At 38.9% G+C, this 13,410-nt stretch overlaps 2 protein-coding genes across 2 annotated transcripts in view; one reads left to right on the top strand and one right to left on the bottom strand.

Annotated features, from left to right (window-relative positions):
• Positions 1-302: 302 nt before the first annotated feature.
• The window catches only part of LOC113684552 (cullin-2), a 19,345-nt gene continuing 6,237 nt past the window's right edge, over positions 303-13,410 (bottom strand). The window contains exons 7-26 of the mRNA XM_027201950.2: positions 11,200-11,237; positions 10,392-10,502; positions 9,316-9,478; positions 7,945-8,034; positions 7,670-7,704; positions 6,928-7,035; positions 6,679-6,741; positions 6,184-6,267; positions 5,664-5,708; positions 5,455-5,541; positions 4,229-4,375; positions 3,578-3,655; positions 3,397-3,463; positions 3,191-3,296; positions 2,840-2,930; positions 2,507-2,608; positions 2,138-2,191; positions 1,958-2,020; positions 1,471-1,521; positions 303-1,351 (exon numbers count right to left, since the gene is read on the bottom strand). Of these exons, the coding sequence (XP_027057751.2) occupies positions 1,271-1,351; positions 1,471-1,521; positions 1,958-2,020; positions 2,138-2,191; positions 2,507-2,608; positions 2,840-2,930; positions 3,191-3,296; positions 3,397-3,463; positions 3,578-3,655; positions 4,229-4,375; positions 5,455-5,541; positions 5,664-5,708; positions 6,184-6,267; positions 6,679-6,741; positions 6,928-7,035; positions 7,670-7,704; positions 7,945-8,034; positions 9,316-9,478; positions 10,392-10,502; positions 11,200-11,237 (1,664 nt within the window). The 3' untranslated portion in view covers positions 303-1,270. The remainder of the gene's footprint in view (positions 1,352-1,470; positions 1,522-1,957; positions 2,021-2,137; positions 2,192-2,506; positions 2,609-2,839; positions 2,931-3,190; positions 3,297-3,396; positions 3,464-3,577; positions 3,656-4,228; positions 4,376-5,454; positions 5,542-5,663; positions 5,709-6,183; positions 6,268-6,678; positions 6,742-6,927; positions 7,036-7,669; positions 7,705-7,944; positions 8,035-9,315; positions 9,479-10,391; positions 10,503-11,199; positions 11,238-13,410) is intronic.
• LOC149039917 (uncharacterized) overlaps positions 12,198-13,410 on the top strand; it is a 1,327-nt gene continuing 114 nt past the window's right edge. The window contains exons 1-2 of the mRNA XM_089183079.1: positions 12,198-12,210; positions 12,370-13,410. The exon at positions 12,370-13,410 is cut by the window's right edge and continues 114 nt beyond it. Coding sequence (XP_089039205.1) covers positions 12,198-12,210; positions 12,370-13,376 — 1,020 coding nt within the window. The 3' untranslated portion in view covers positions 13,377-13,410. The remainder of the gene's footprint in view (positions 12,211-12,369) is intronic.

Raw genomic sequence — 13,410 nt, 5'->3', positions numbered from 1 at the left:
GGGGGGTCAACAAGGTAGAGCTTAGCCAGACATCTTGCCCATTTATTAACGCATTCAGGAAATCTACTCTTTCAAAAAAGGTTTAACAGAATGGTAACTTTAATTAATGTCAAGGTTGAAGGACGATATGTGAGTTTCGTCCCCATTTTTTGTTGTTGCTCCATATAAGATTTACTGTCGCCTTCAGTTTTTGATTGGGGTCACGGGGCCACTCGAAAATTAAACATAATCAGCTGTCAAAGACAGATGTGGACGAGAGTACGTCAAAGTTTCTGTGCATCGGTGAAATGAGTTTTCAACTCTTCCGAAAGACAATTTTATTGTGATAATGTGATGTGACCGGTGTCTTTTATTGTCCCCTGCATCATTTCTTTCATATATATAAAAGGAATTTGCCGTTTTTCTTAAAAAGTTCTAAGTTTGAAAAGGACCCCTAAGCACCAATCTTCCCCTCAAAGGTTTCGTCCTTTCTTTGATCATGTATTTGTTCAAGATTAAAAGGATCATCAGCACGTCGGTTACTGAAAGCTTAGGGGTTGAGCACACTACTCCATTCATATGCCCTTTTCTAAATTTGCGCGTGGCCGGCCAGAATGGATCCTCTCGCGCATGCCCAACGTTCGACCGCTGCTTTTATGGTAAGAAGAGTGAACGATACGTCCTCTACATGACCTTCACAATTGACCATTCCAAGGGAAAAGAGGATTTATCAAAGAAACCCAAACACTAGTTCTTAGACTCTACAAGTAGACTAATGTACAAAAAGATACCAAGTCACAATGCTGTAAATTAAAATAAACAAGTCTATAGAAGAAAATGTTTGTTTACAGGAGAAAAAAAATGCCCTTGGCAAATAAATTGTTCTAAAAAAAAAATTCGATGAAAACGGCGAAAAATAGAAACTTACCCATCAATTGCTCAGAATTGCGTTCAGTTAATGTACCTCGAAAATATATCGGAGGAAATATTTTCAATAAATACGAGGCATCGCGCGCACAAGTTTTAAAGTCAGCGCATAGTTAGAAAGCGATTAAACAACTGTGTGTTGCATCGCAGAAAACTTAGCACAGAAGCTCTTAAAACTGTATGCAGTTCGCCATTCATTTAGATTAGCACGAGCTTATTTCACTACAAAATTACGGCACATCTCCTTCTCGGCCTAGTCTCTGTTCTTCATAAACGGTCCGATGCGAGGGAGTAGAATGGGCCCCTTTGATATCCAAACAAGTTCCAGACTGTTTGAGAGCTTGGTAATCGATCAGCTTTCCTGTCATGCCATGTAAGTGTACTCGTCCTTACTCCCCTCCCGTCTCTCAATATACTGTTTGTCGATCAGTGCTTCGATGCATTTCTGAAACAAGCGAGGAGTAAAGGAAGACGTTTAGCAGTTATCACGAGGGTGGAAAAAGGAAAGTTTGATCATTATGAACGGCGAACACAAAATACTCCGCGCACTTAATTGTAGCATACCTTGATCATTGCTATACTGGGCGTGAATCGTGCACTCGACTGGCTTATGACCTGTTGCGCAGAAAACACCAGAAGTCAGCACAATTGACCCTTCTTAATCCATACACTGTGCAAGACATCAGTAACAACACCAAATATTCACACAGTTTCGTCTGGCCTGGTTTTGTTTATTTTTTTGTTTAAAAACATGGAAAAGGAGGTGTGCAGAATTGATAGTATACCTCCAGTCGTACAAATACTTGTAAATAACTTGGTTTCGTGTTTTACTCTGTAAGCGAAGTATAGGAGCATTCTAAACACAAACCAGTTGAAGCGACCAAGAGGATTGCTGATTGCTGCACCCCCCCCCATGAGATGTCAGTCCATCACACATTACTCCCCCCCCCACCCCCTTAGCAACTCTCTACAACCCGGGACCGCTCAGTTCGTGTCTGTACAGCTCTCACAATACTGCAATCTATTAATCAGTGACTTGTAATTCTCTTACCTCTTGAATAAGAGCGTTGTGCTTCAAAACTTTTCTGGATTTCATTATTCTGACGATGGCAGCCTAAACGCAGAAGAAATAAGTTAATCATTTATTCTTATTTTGCCCTCCCCCACCCCCTTTCAGCTTTCAAAAACAGAAAAATGACAAAACGAAAAAAGCATCCCCCAGATAGCCTACTTGAAGGTACATTTTCCTGTCATCGTCGACCGCTGACAAGGTCTGTTCGGTGTCCTACAAGGAAAGAGATATCGACGAAACACTGATCAATACAGTCTTCTTATTCAGTGTCTTCTCTATCTTCTGTATGCTTCAGTTACACCAACAATATATTTCTATTTGCAAAATTAAAAAAAAAACCAAGAACAGGACAACTAGACTTTATAAATGAATAAAGTTTTTCATTTGATGGCTGCGTTTATCTCGTGAATAAGTCGTTCGTAGCTCGACCATTGTTGAGAGAGGATTACTAATGTTTATTTTGGTTAATGATCAAAGAAACAACTTGGAGTGAACAGGGTAGCAGTAACTGTATATAACTGTATATACCTGAGGAGTTTCCCTCTGGACTGCGGCAGTAATTTTCAACTTCGTCCGTTTGCTGGAAAAATCCATGTTTAAAGAATACGTACAATTGGTTGGGTCGCCGTCCTGAAAATAAAATGTAAACCAAATAAAGGGCCACAAATCAATACAACCACGGAAATGATAAAGATTCGGACAAGCCCAGTTGATAAGAAGCACTTTAGATGACCAGAAACTCCTTAACACAAACAGTAAACTGGAGTATCAATAACTTTTTTCATAGGCGGTTGTGCGCGATGTATACTGGTCAAAACTGGGTCTATAAGTGGTAAAGCTTAATCCCTGTGTTCTCCTTACCTCAGAAAGTAATATGAGTCGTACGTCCGCCAGGGATTGTAGCGTCCTTACTAATTCTCTCTCCACCAGTTGGGTTTGTTCAAGGATTTCGCTGAAAAAGAGAATTCATCTGATCGTTCAAACACTTAACCCTTTACACCCCGACATCAGTATCCATGTTCTCCATCCCCTTCCTAGACATTACCTTTGGTACTGACAAGGAGACTTCGGTTGATAATCAAATCCTTGTTGGTTGGTGAATCATTCATTAAGGCCACGAGAATTTGTGACCTTAATGAAAGATTCAGCAGTATCATGGTAGGGATAAATTAGATGCTGGTCTATCCCTCCCAGTATATCATCATGACGTACCTAAAATGCAAGCTTGTCTTTTCATTAAACAGCAATATGACCGCCATCTGAAAAGTGGTAACTGTGATGAAGTATGGGCGCTTAAGGTAGCTAATTTTGACTTCACCTGCGATAAGACAAAGAGAGTTGGCGATCTTTTTACCTTTATCATCAAAAAAGTAACAAAAGGAAGAAAATTGAACTTGTTGCGCCGTTTTTCAACTCACCGGTCGACAGGTGTTGTAACCACGTCAATTTGCGGCCATTAAATCTTCCATTGTAAAATTTTTCAAACTGAAAAAACATTCAAAGAAAAAAATTAGGATTGAATCAGCCGGAAGTCTAATAATTAGAGAGATCTACAAATTAGCAAAACAACATAATTAGATTTAAGACATTGTTGCTTACCATTTGAACGGATTTTACTAATTCCTGGGGGATGGACAGCGGTGAGATTGAAGTCTGCCCAAGAGGCCACGCCCCAGACTAAAAAGTTTATAAGAGAAACAGAGTTTATGTAAGAAATAACTTGTCAATAGAGTAAGTAATAACTGAGTGTCGAAAGCTCTGTGATTGGTTCAGAAAAGTCGCGCCACTCACTCAACCAATCAGATGCGAACCAAACACGACTTGGTCGCCCGCGTTTTCCCGCGCAGTTTTCCTTCTTCTTATTGGCCGTTGTGAGTACTTTGTTTTTAGTTTTACAACAGCCAATCAATAAGCGCTCTAGTGCTGCACATTGGTCAATTACTTAGCAAAAATGATCTGAGAATCTAATTCTCTGAAAAACTGCAAGGCCGGGTTATTGAAAGCTGGGTTAAGATAACCCAGGGTTAGTGTGAAATCTGATTTCAGGTCTGAAAGTTTTAAAAGAAAATTCAGTCGAAAATATTTTTGTCTAGAATATGACTATTTGATGCTCTAAAAATAACACATAAAATTATCCGAAAAAGGATTTTGAATAAAGGAAAGAAACCCAGATTACAGTTTAACCTTGGGTTAATGCTAATCGACCTTCGAATAACTGGGCCCGGATGTTTAGGAATGACATGAATTTACCTGTAAGACAAAGAGGGTAAAAGTAACTCCAAGAGACACCTCAGCATTAGAGAGGAAATCGTTAAAACTAGAGTTGAGATCAGAGCTGATACTGATGTCCGTAAACATGCGGTGAAGCTTGTTCGTGTATTCATACCCACATGCGTGCTGAAAGAGGAAAAGATTGCTGGTAATATAGCTGAATACTATATTTTTAGTTTTTTAAGTAAGTTTTTTAATCGAGCGTCGAAAGCAATCCTTTATTGCTCTAAAGTTGTTTCATTTCCCTGGCGCTGTGACTGGTCTACAACAAACACGCCACCCTCTCAGCCAATCAGATACAACACCAAAACTAAATGGCTCCTGGTCACGCGCGTTTTCCCGCAGTTCAGGCAGCTTTGTATCAGCTGGTCACTTGGTCACGCTGGTCACCTGTTCACGTGCGTTTTCCCGCACTTCAGGCAGCTTTCCATTGGCTATTGGTAATATTTCCAAAAGAAGGAGGGGAAGATGGATTAAGACTGAAAAGATTGACGTAAATTGCAGATAACATTCCTGAAAATATTTTTGCCTAATTCTTAAAGATGCCATCCAAACGACGCGGCAAAATTTCAAGGTTGCTGGTAAACCCCATAAGTCGCTATCCATCACAAAGCAATACTCTCAAAAATAATGTTTAGTGAGGGAAAAACGGAGAACAAAAAGTAGTACAGGTTTAACAGATTATTAAACTAAAATTGTAAAACAAATTCACAATCGAAATAATACTTTTGTAGGGTCTTAAATCCTGAAAAACCGTCTGAGGGAATTCCTTTTCTCGAAATGGATCTCCCGAAATAGCCCTGACGTAACACGCATCGATAAGAAGCAAACTTGATAGAAAAATTTCCAAGCAACCGACAAAAATATCGAAAAAATATCCCCAAAAGGTATTGAAGACCAACCCTCAGGATTCAAAATTGACTGTGCAGCAGTTTTATTTACGCAGTCAGAATTGATACCCGATTAATTTGCCCAAAGGACTGAACATCGTCCGTTTCGAATTGTCGCGCCTCAGTCGGTTTACGATTAGATCAGGCTAAAACGGAACAATTTTTGCCGGATAGCAAATTTCATGAACTTTCCATTGCCACTGATATACAGTTTATGGTGGTTACGTTTCAAGTAGCGCGTTATTTAATTTGTTGTTTTTGCGAAGGACACCCGTGAAGGTCTACTCTGTCCTTAGGTCACCTAAGCGTACTCACCTTTAAGCGACTGATCATTCCTTCTTCAGCGTCCATTGAAACTGAAAGTGTGTGAATAAGTCTCTTTGCTAACATTTTGGAGTAGAACTGAAAAAAGGAAAAAGGATCATTCAAGGTAGTTGCGCTTTCAATAAGTGCAGCACATGGATTATTCTACGTGGAAAAGCAATAAAGCGAATTCCATGCATTTGGAAGTTACAAAAACATACCTTTTGAAATATGTCCTTGTCATCGATATATTTAAAAATAATAATCTAAGAGAAGAAAAAATTGCAAGAACTATCTTAACGTCACCGAAAAATGAAACATTTTAAAATCAATTGTGAGCAGGAAATCTTTAAGAAAAGTTAATGTCGCGCGCAGTCTTGGAATTTCACTTTCAAACAGCAAGATTATTCAATAACGGGGATCCTGTTTATTTACCATTCCGTTTGAGCTTCACCAAAATGTTAAAACACCAAGACTCAAAGGCTTTGTGTAGTTGTTTAATGGCTTGGTTCTGACATGCTGTTTGCGGGTTAAAACAATTCTTCAAAATGAAATTTCACTTGAGGTTGTTCATTCCACGTTGCCATCTCTCTCTATCGTGCTATGGAGCGTAGAATTCTTTTCCCCTATCATTTTGGACTAATGGAACCCGTAGGAATACAGAACACGTAACAAGGAAGCACTGATGAAGCATGTAGCCGGAGTAAAAATGATACAACGTGCTTTAAACTATTAACTTACAATATCCCCAAGTTTTTCATCTAACTCTGCATCACTGAGATTCTTTGTACTCTTTTTTAGTATGGAATCGCAGTATTTGGCGAGCTATTAAAACGAAAAAGAATACATAAATATTCAAGACGAGAGGTTAATGTAACGAAAACTCACACTGCAATATAACTACAACACGATAGAGAACAATTTTCAATTGAGTGTGGAAAGTAATCCAGGAATGATTTGTTTCTTCCTTTACTCCGCTCTTTGATTAGTTCAGGAAAATCGCGCCACTCTCTGAACCAATAAGATTCAAAACTAAAACCATTCGCAACTTGGTCATCCGCGTTTTCCCGCGCTTAAGCCACTTTGCTTGATTTTACTTGAGCTCTCATTGGCTCCTCGTGATATTTTCCTTGCTATGATTGGCTGCTGTGGTTGCTTTGGTTTTGCGTTTACAACACTCAATCGGAAAGAGCTCTAAAACCTTTTATGACTGTTTGAAAATGTTAAATCTATTACCAGTTCTGGAGATTTTGAGGAACGTTTAGGATCATGCCTATAATTGACTAAACTTGCACAAGCCTGGAGGAGGAATGAAAAAAAAATAAGTGAGAAATTAGAACTACTTTCTCATGTGCATACTTTCGGCCCAATAAATAACAAAGGTGATTGAAACCAGTTTGTTCTGACCTTGGCATACAGTACGCCAAGCTCGGTAAAAAGTGATGATTTAGTGACAGAATACACGGACATGAATAAATGACTCACCTTGTCTAAAGCTGATATAAATGCAGGATCGTCCCTAAATGTATCCTTGATGAGATGTGAGAATTTTCTGTGGATTCCCAGTAGTTCGTCTACATATTGCTGTGGGCCCTAAAATTGCAGGCATATAAATGTACATAGCACATCAGTATAATTGGACTAGCGCTCTAGCACAAATGCTGCAATCTGATTGGCTATGCTACTCTTTATTTATTCCTTGATAGACACTAAAACTCGAAAAGTTTGTTAATCACTCGCTACCGGCTCGTGGTTTACAAACTTTTATCGTGTTCTCCCAACATCCCTCGTGGGTTTCTACGCCTGTGAAAAGACAGAAATGCGGCGTATTGCTCAACTAAAAGTCTAATCTAAATGTGAATTGTGGCCCACGAGAGAATAATTTTGTCCCATCCTCGTGAAAAGACGAAAAAAAACACGTTTCTCTATTTCTTTACCGAGCTCAAAACTTACCATCTCTCTTATTCCTATCTACAAACATTACACTATCGACATTGCTGATCCTAGCAGTGTGCAGGACGCGTGTCATATGAACTTCGTAATAGACCTCGCTCACCGTGGAGTCTCTAAAGCTCAGTGGTTAGAGCATCTGAGGTTCGATTCCTCATGGGGACTCAGAATTTTTTATTTGGCCCACGCTCGTGACAAGACGGAAAAAAAACATCTTTCTCAATTTTAAGGACAATAGGAAATGACTGTATGGGCGCTATATAAGAGGATCACTCACATTTTCAACTTTGACTGATTTGATTGCTTGAAGACCTATAAAAGATCAAATCAAATAAAGACTTCTCGATTAATGTTTTGGTTATACTAAACAATAACAAATTTTCGTTCACGCATGTGCAGTGCATTCCCTCCCCTCAAAACCAGGCGTGTCTGGTCCATCATACCCCTTCTCCTCCCACCACCCCCCTCCCCCAGCTTGTTTGGTTGATTTTAAATCATGAGAATTACACTGTAGATGACATGAAAACAAAATCACTGTTTGCAAATTTTTACCAGTTTTTGTAATGTGTTCCTCCAGTTCTGTCACCATGGCTTGCAATCCACGAGGAATATGTTTGAGAAGTGTATATAGCTTCGAAAGATCTGAATAACAAGAAATAACAAACAGATCGTTTACGATGCCTAGAGAATCGTATACCAAATTACGATTGAGTATTTTTTCTGGTGTGATAAATGATGCAATTGAAGCAGGACCCATACCAACCCTTTGACCAGCATCTAAGTTCTCATTACAGTATCACTGCTGAACCAAACATTGACGTCATGAGATTATAGAAAATAATCGCTAAATAGGGAAACTCTTGTTTGTTCATAAAATGTTTCTGGTCACGGCCATCAGAAATAATAGGGAACACAAAAGAGAACGTGCGCATTGATGTTAGGTTATAAAGGGTCAGCGGTACACCCCTGTATTGAGCGGACGTCACCTGTAGTCCCGGTTTTTCTTCCCTCTATTAAGCAGACGTACACACTTCATTTGGGCATTTTTGTGACCCAAAACTGGAGGAAAGCGCACAACTTCCATTGTTGTATTATAGAGCTTTGATACAAGCAAAGAAGTAATTCTCACAGGTGGACTGTAAATCATTAGCAATTACAGAAAAGAAGCCTAGAAAAATTCGAACCCATGCCTCCAAGATTCTAGCTGGCCGCTACTACCAACTGAGCTACGAGACCACACATCGGGAGCGAGGCAAATTTGAATCCCGCCCAAGCCTGAATTTTTTTTCAGGCTTTTTTTCTGTAATTACTTCATTTGCAATCCACTTATGAAAATAATTTCTTTGCTTGATTTTCATCCGCTGGTCAAATAAAATTTATTTAACTACTAGAGCTTTTGTTTGGAAATTTGTAACTTTTTGAAACGTGGTCAGTTCGTGTTTTGAAATGTCATACAGCGTAAGAGACCCAGTGGCGTCAATAACACATTTATGTTGCCTACAACCATATCTCAAGTCAATATTTCCATTGGTGAAGGAATTCTACTACATGAAAGAGGTCAAACAAACCGGAAGATTCGTTGTTGTTTTTGTCGTTTTTTTTTTAGGCAGCGCAATTTACCAGAGCCTGTATTGAGCGGATAATACAAGCCTCCTACAGGTTTAATTTGCATACAAAATATATTGCGAAAAAAACAGAAAAAAAAAAGAAGGATAAACATCCATCCTCAGGAAATTCCAGCAATATGCAAGTATTGGTCCAACAGGACAAGCAACCTCGTTTCCGGGGTCCTCTCCCTTCCTCTCTCCAGGGAGGGTCCTGGGGACGAGGTTGCAGAACAAGATGGTAAAAAGAACTAGTCATGAAAAGTGAAATACCTCCTACACTTTTACAATAAAAAACATCAAAACTATTGTGACTAACATTGAGTATTTTCCTCCTGCACCATCTGCCGACATTCTATTTGTAAGTAAGGAATGTAATCCTCCACCATACGCGCTTCACACTCCCTGATCACCCGACTGTATGACACGGGGTGGAAGAATTTCCTAGTTCTTAAATCCTCATCCTGAATGCGAATGTCAACCTGAAGAAAAAAAATCAAAATGTTACACATGAAATTTTAATTTAATTGGAAAATGCTGTAAGGTTACCGTTTTACCGTTTTATTAGAAACTTAAAACTGTAGCCAGGGGCCTTGTTTAAAAACCATGGGTCCCTACAGTACTAATCATTTAATATCCATATATTTTGAGACAATGGCCATAGAGCAATTTTCAATTGAATTTCAAAAGTAATCCAGGATTGCTTTGCTTTCTTCAACTTTGCCCTGAGACTTCTCTCGAAAATTTACACTATCCTCTAAACCAACCAGACACAAAACTGAAAAAACTTCTGATTGTTTGTTGTGATAACTTTGGTTTTGTTTGTATGACACTCAATCGAAAGAAGCTCAAAGTTAACTTCTTATTCACTTGCAAAGTTTTAATAATAAAATTATTTTCCACTAGAAAACTGGTGAGACCACTAGAAAATTCTTTCCCTTTGAAATTCTAATATAAAGATTAAAATTGATGTTTTTCACAGGCTATTAATGAGCTGAGAAGTATTAACCCTTTAACTCACATGAGTGACCAAGACAGAATTTCTCCTTACAATATCAATACAATATCAAGTATGCAAGTGATGAGAATAAAGAAAAATATCAGTTAAGGGATCATTAGTTGATTCAATGCCAAATTCTCTGAATTAACATCACAAGAACTGTATGGCAGACAGTAAGGAGAATTACTCATGAGATCTTGGGAGCGGTGGGTTTAACTGAGGTATTAAATGTTTGGTCCCCTTTGTCGTTGTCCTAACAACCACCACCACTTATCTACCGCATCTTTGGGAGACATGGATGAATCTAACTAACAAACATTTGTTAGTGGATATCTTTCTGTATGGCACAGCTGTACAAGTATAATTTGATATTTGTTGTTTTTTATTCTGTTTACCTTGGAAATGAAAGCCTGACAAGTGTTACCACAGTGCAGCTCTGCTGCCTCTCGCCTATAGTACTCTTTAGTTTCTTTCAGAAGGGATTTCTCAAACACTTCCTCATATAGCTAGAACAAAGAAAATGTACATAAAATTTGCTTTCATTTATCATGTGTAACTCAACACAAGTTTTTTCTGAGATGACAGCTCAGTGAGTGATGTTAAAAAAAAAGGGTCAGCATGATTAGAATCCTTGATCAGGGTAAGCTTTACCTTCCAAACATGTTAAGTTTTTTTTTTTTTTTCATGGGGGATGTCAGCCACACAGAAGTCTCTGTGTAGACAGAGTTGTATTGGGGAGTGGCATGAGAATGAAAAATGGGCTAGATTGAATTTCAGCAAAGGGTCATGATTCTAAAACATAGCTCTTTGTCCACTGTTTCCATTTTGATCTGCAATTTAGACTGTTGGTTTGCTAGGTCTCTAGACTGCCAAATTGTCATCACTAGTTTATAAAATTAGCTTCAAGCCTCTCTTTTAACACTTCAACCCCTAAGAGTGACCAACATCAAATTTCATTTTACTATAGTACTGCTGAATTGAATAAATTAAGATCATAAAAATAAAGAAAAAGATTGCCAACCCAAGAGGCTGTGATTGTTAAACAAATTCTCCTTGTCAGCACCAAAGGAAATGTATAGAGAAGAGTGCGTAGAATATGGATACTGATATTAGGATGTGAGAGTTAAGAGAGGATATCACAAAATGTTAAAAAAAAAAGAAAAAAAAACAGGCCTGAATCTAGCACAAATATTGCCAACTTACATGAAGAGCTCCTTTTGACTGGTACTGCTGTACTTCAACTAAAACAGGGAAAAGAAAAAAAAATGTAAACTTTTCCAGTCATTAAGGAAAAACATAAATTTCTTTTTGTCATGTGGCAAACTACCCCAACCATAAATAAAACAAAACAAACTTTGAAAAAAAAAGGAAAGAGAGAGAGAGAACATAGGCTTATAACCTTAAGATCTCATTAGTAATTCTCCTTCTGTTTATTGTACAATTCCTATTGTGCTAGTTCAGAGAGTTTGGTATTCTATCAACTTATAATCCCCTACTTCATACTCTTCTATATTCTGACTACTTTTCTCCTATTGTATTGATATTGTAAGAAGAAATTCTGTCTTGGTCACTCATGGGAGTTAAAGGGATATCTTGAAAGATTTAGCGCCAAATTTTCAAGTTCATCATTTAAAATCAAGAGTAAAATAGTCAGGTAATGAGCTGAAGGAAATAAAGTTCAATCATTCAGGGTACGAGTTCCAGGGGGGGAGAATTAAAGAAACAATAAGAAAAGAAACTAGCAGTCTGGGAGCAAATGTCATAAAATAAGGTCCCGTGTGAAGTTCGTACTGAAAGCAAGCACCTAGTGTAAAAGTGTTCATTAGGTCCTACTAAACATGAAAAGTTTTGGTGCCAGCTTTGCCACTTGCTCAGACGGCTTTTAAGGGGGGGGTTAAATTCTGACCCATGAAATCCAGCGTGAAAACGAGGCTAAAACACATAATTCCTCATAACTTTGTTAATAACAGACAAAAATACACCAGACTTGCTCACATGATTGGGCATGATCCTCCCTGTTGATTTATGCTAATTTACATACGTCACGTGACCTTACGCATGAAAGCGAGGCTGAAACACATAATTTACTATAAATTTGTCAAAAAAAATCCTTATCATGCCAAACTTGCTCACCTTAGTCAGTTAGACATCTTGCATCGATTGGTGCCACTTTGTAGTGTCACGTGACCCCATATATGGAAATGAGGCTGGATTGCAAAACACGCCAAAGGTGAACACATCATCCAGGACAATAACGTTGACTCATTGTAATTCATATTAATGCTGTATGTATAGCATTTGAATGAAAAAAATAAAAGCTAAAAAGCTGCAATGATTATGTATTTCGTGTGGCTTATATGACTTTATTATGAGCGATTTCTACAATCCTATTTCGCAATGGGAGACAAGTCGTTGTGGCATGGGGAACGGAATGTGAGGCAACGCACAGAGACGTCAGGCATTTGCGAAGTACACAAGAAGAAGCCGACACGAAGATTATTTTACATGCTCTGGATGCCTCTGCTCAAGGTGCTACCCAACTATCTATATATTCTCCTGACACTGATGTTCTTGTTTTGGCTCTCCGACGGTATCCAGATTTGTGCTCCAACCCTTGCTTTGTTACTGGAACCGGCAGTAGTCGTAGAGTTATCAACTTGAAGTCAATCGCAGACGCCCTTGGGCCCACTAAGACGGCTGCGCTGCCAGCGTTTCATGCGTTGACCGGAGCAGATGTTACTGGGAGTTTCTCTGGAAAGGGAAAAGCCATTTGTTGGGATGAGTTTGATAACACCAGCACTCCTATCTTGCAAGCTCTTGCTAACCTCGGTTGTGGGGAACAGCCAGATGACGGCACAAGACGTGGAGTGGAACAGCTGGTTTGTCGGATGTACCAACCAAAGACAGACATCAAAACTGTCAAAGCCCTCAGATGGTCCCTCTTTAAGAAAAATCAAGCTGAGTCTGAGAGGTTGCCGCCCACACAAGCTGCTCTCCATCAAGCCATACTGAGAGCGCACTACCAGCTTCTTGTTTGGAACAACGATCATGTAGCAAACCCGGTGTTGCCCTCACCAGAAGGCTATGGATGGCAAGATGAAGATGGAAAGTGGGTACCAGTCATGAAAAATCTTCCACAAGCTCCAGAGGCAATTATACAGCTTGTCCGATGCAAGTGCGCCAAGTCCCTTGCTCTAACAACCGTTGTCGGTGTCAAAAAGCCGGACTTGTCTGTACTGATTTCTGTCTGTGCTCTGAAGATTGCCAGAACGAGTATGCTGAAAGTGATGATGAGTATGATGAAGACGAAGTCGAACAGGAAATTCCATAGGAATGGACAACAGAACAATGTATATAGATATTCAGTAATACTTTCATGACTGTATATATAAAACAGCAGTGGTCGCTATTTTC

This window comes from Pocillopora damicornis, chromosome 9 (genome assembly GCF_964200805.1).
Source record: "Pocillopora damicornis chromosome 9, jaPocDami1.2, whole genome shotgun sequence".
Taxonomy (NCBI): domain Eukaryota; kingdom Metazoa; phylum Cnidaria; class Anthozoa; order Scleractinia; family Pocilloporidae; genus Pocillopora; species Pocillopora damicornis.
Note: the sequence above shows the minus strand (reverse complement) of the source record. Positions and strands in the feature narration are given on the sequence as shown.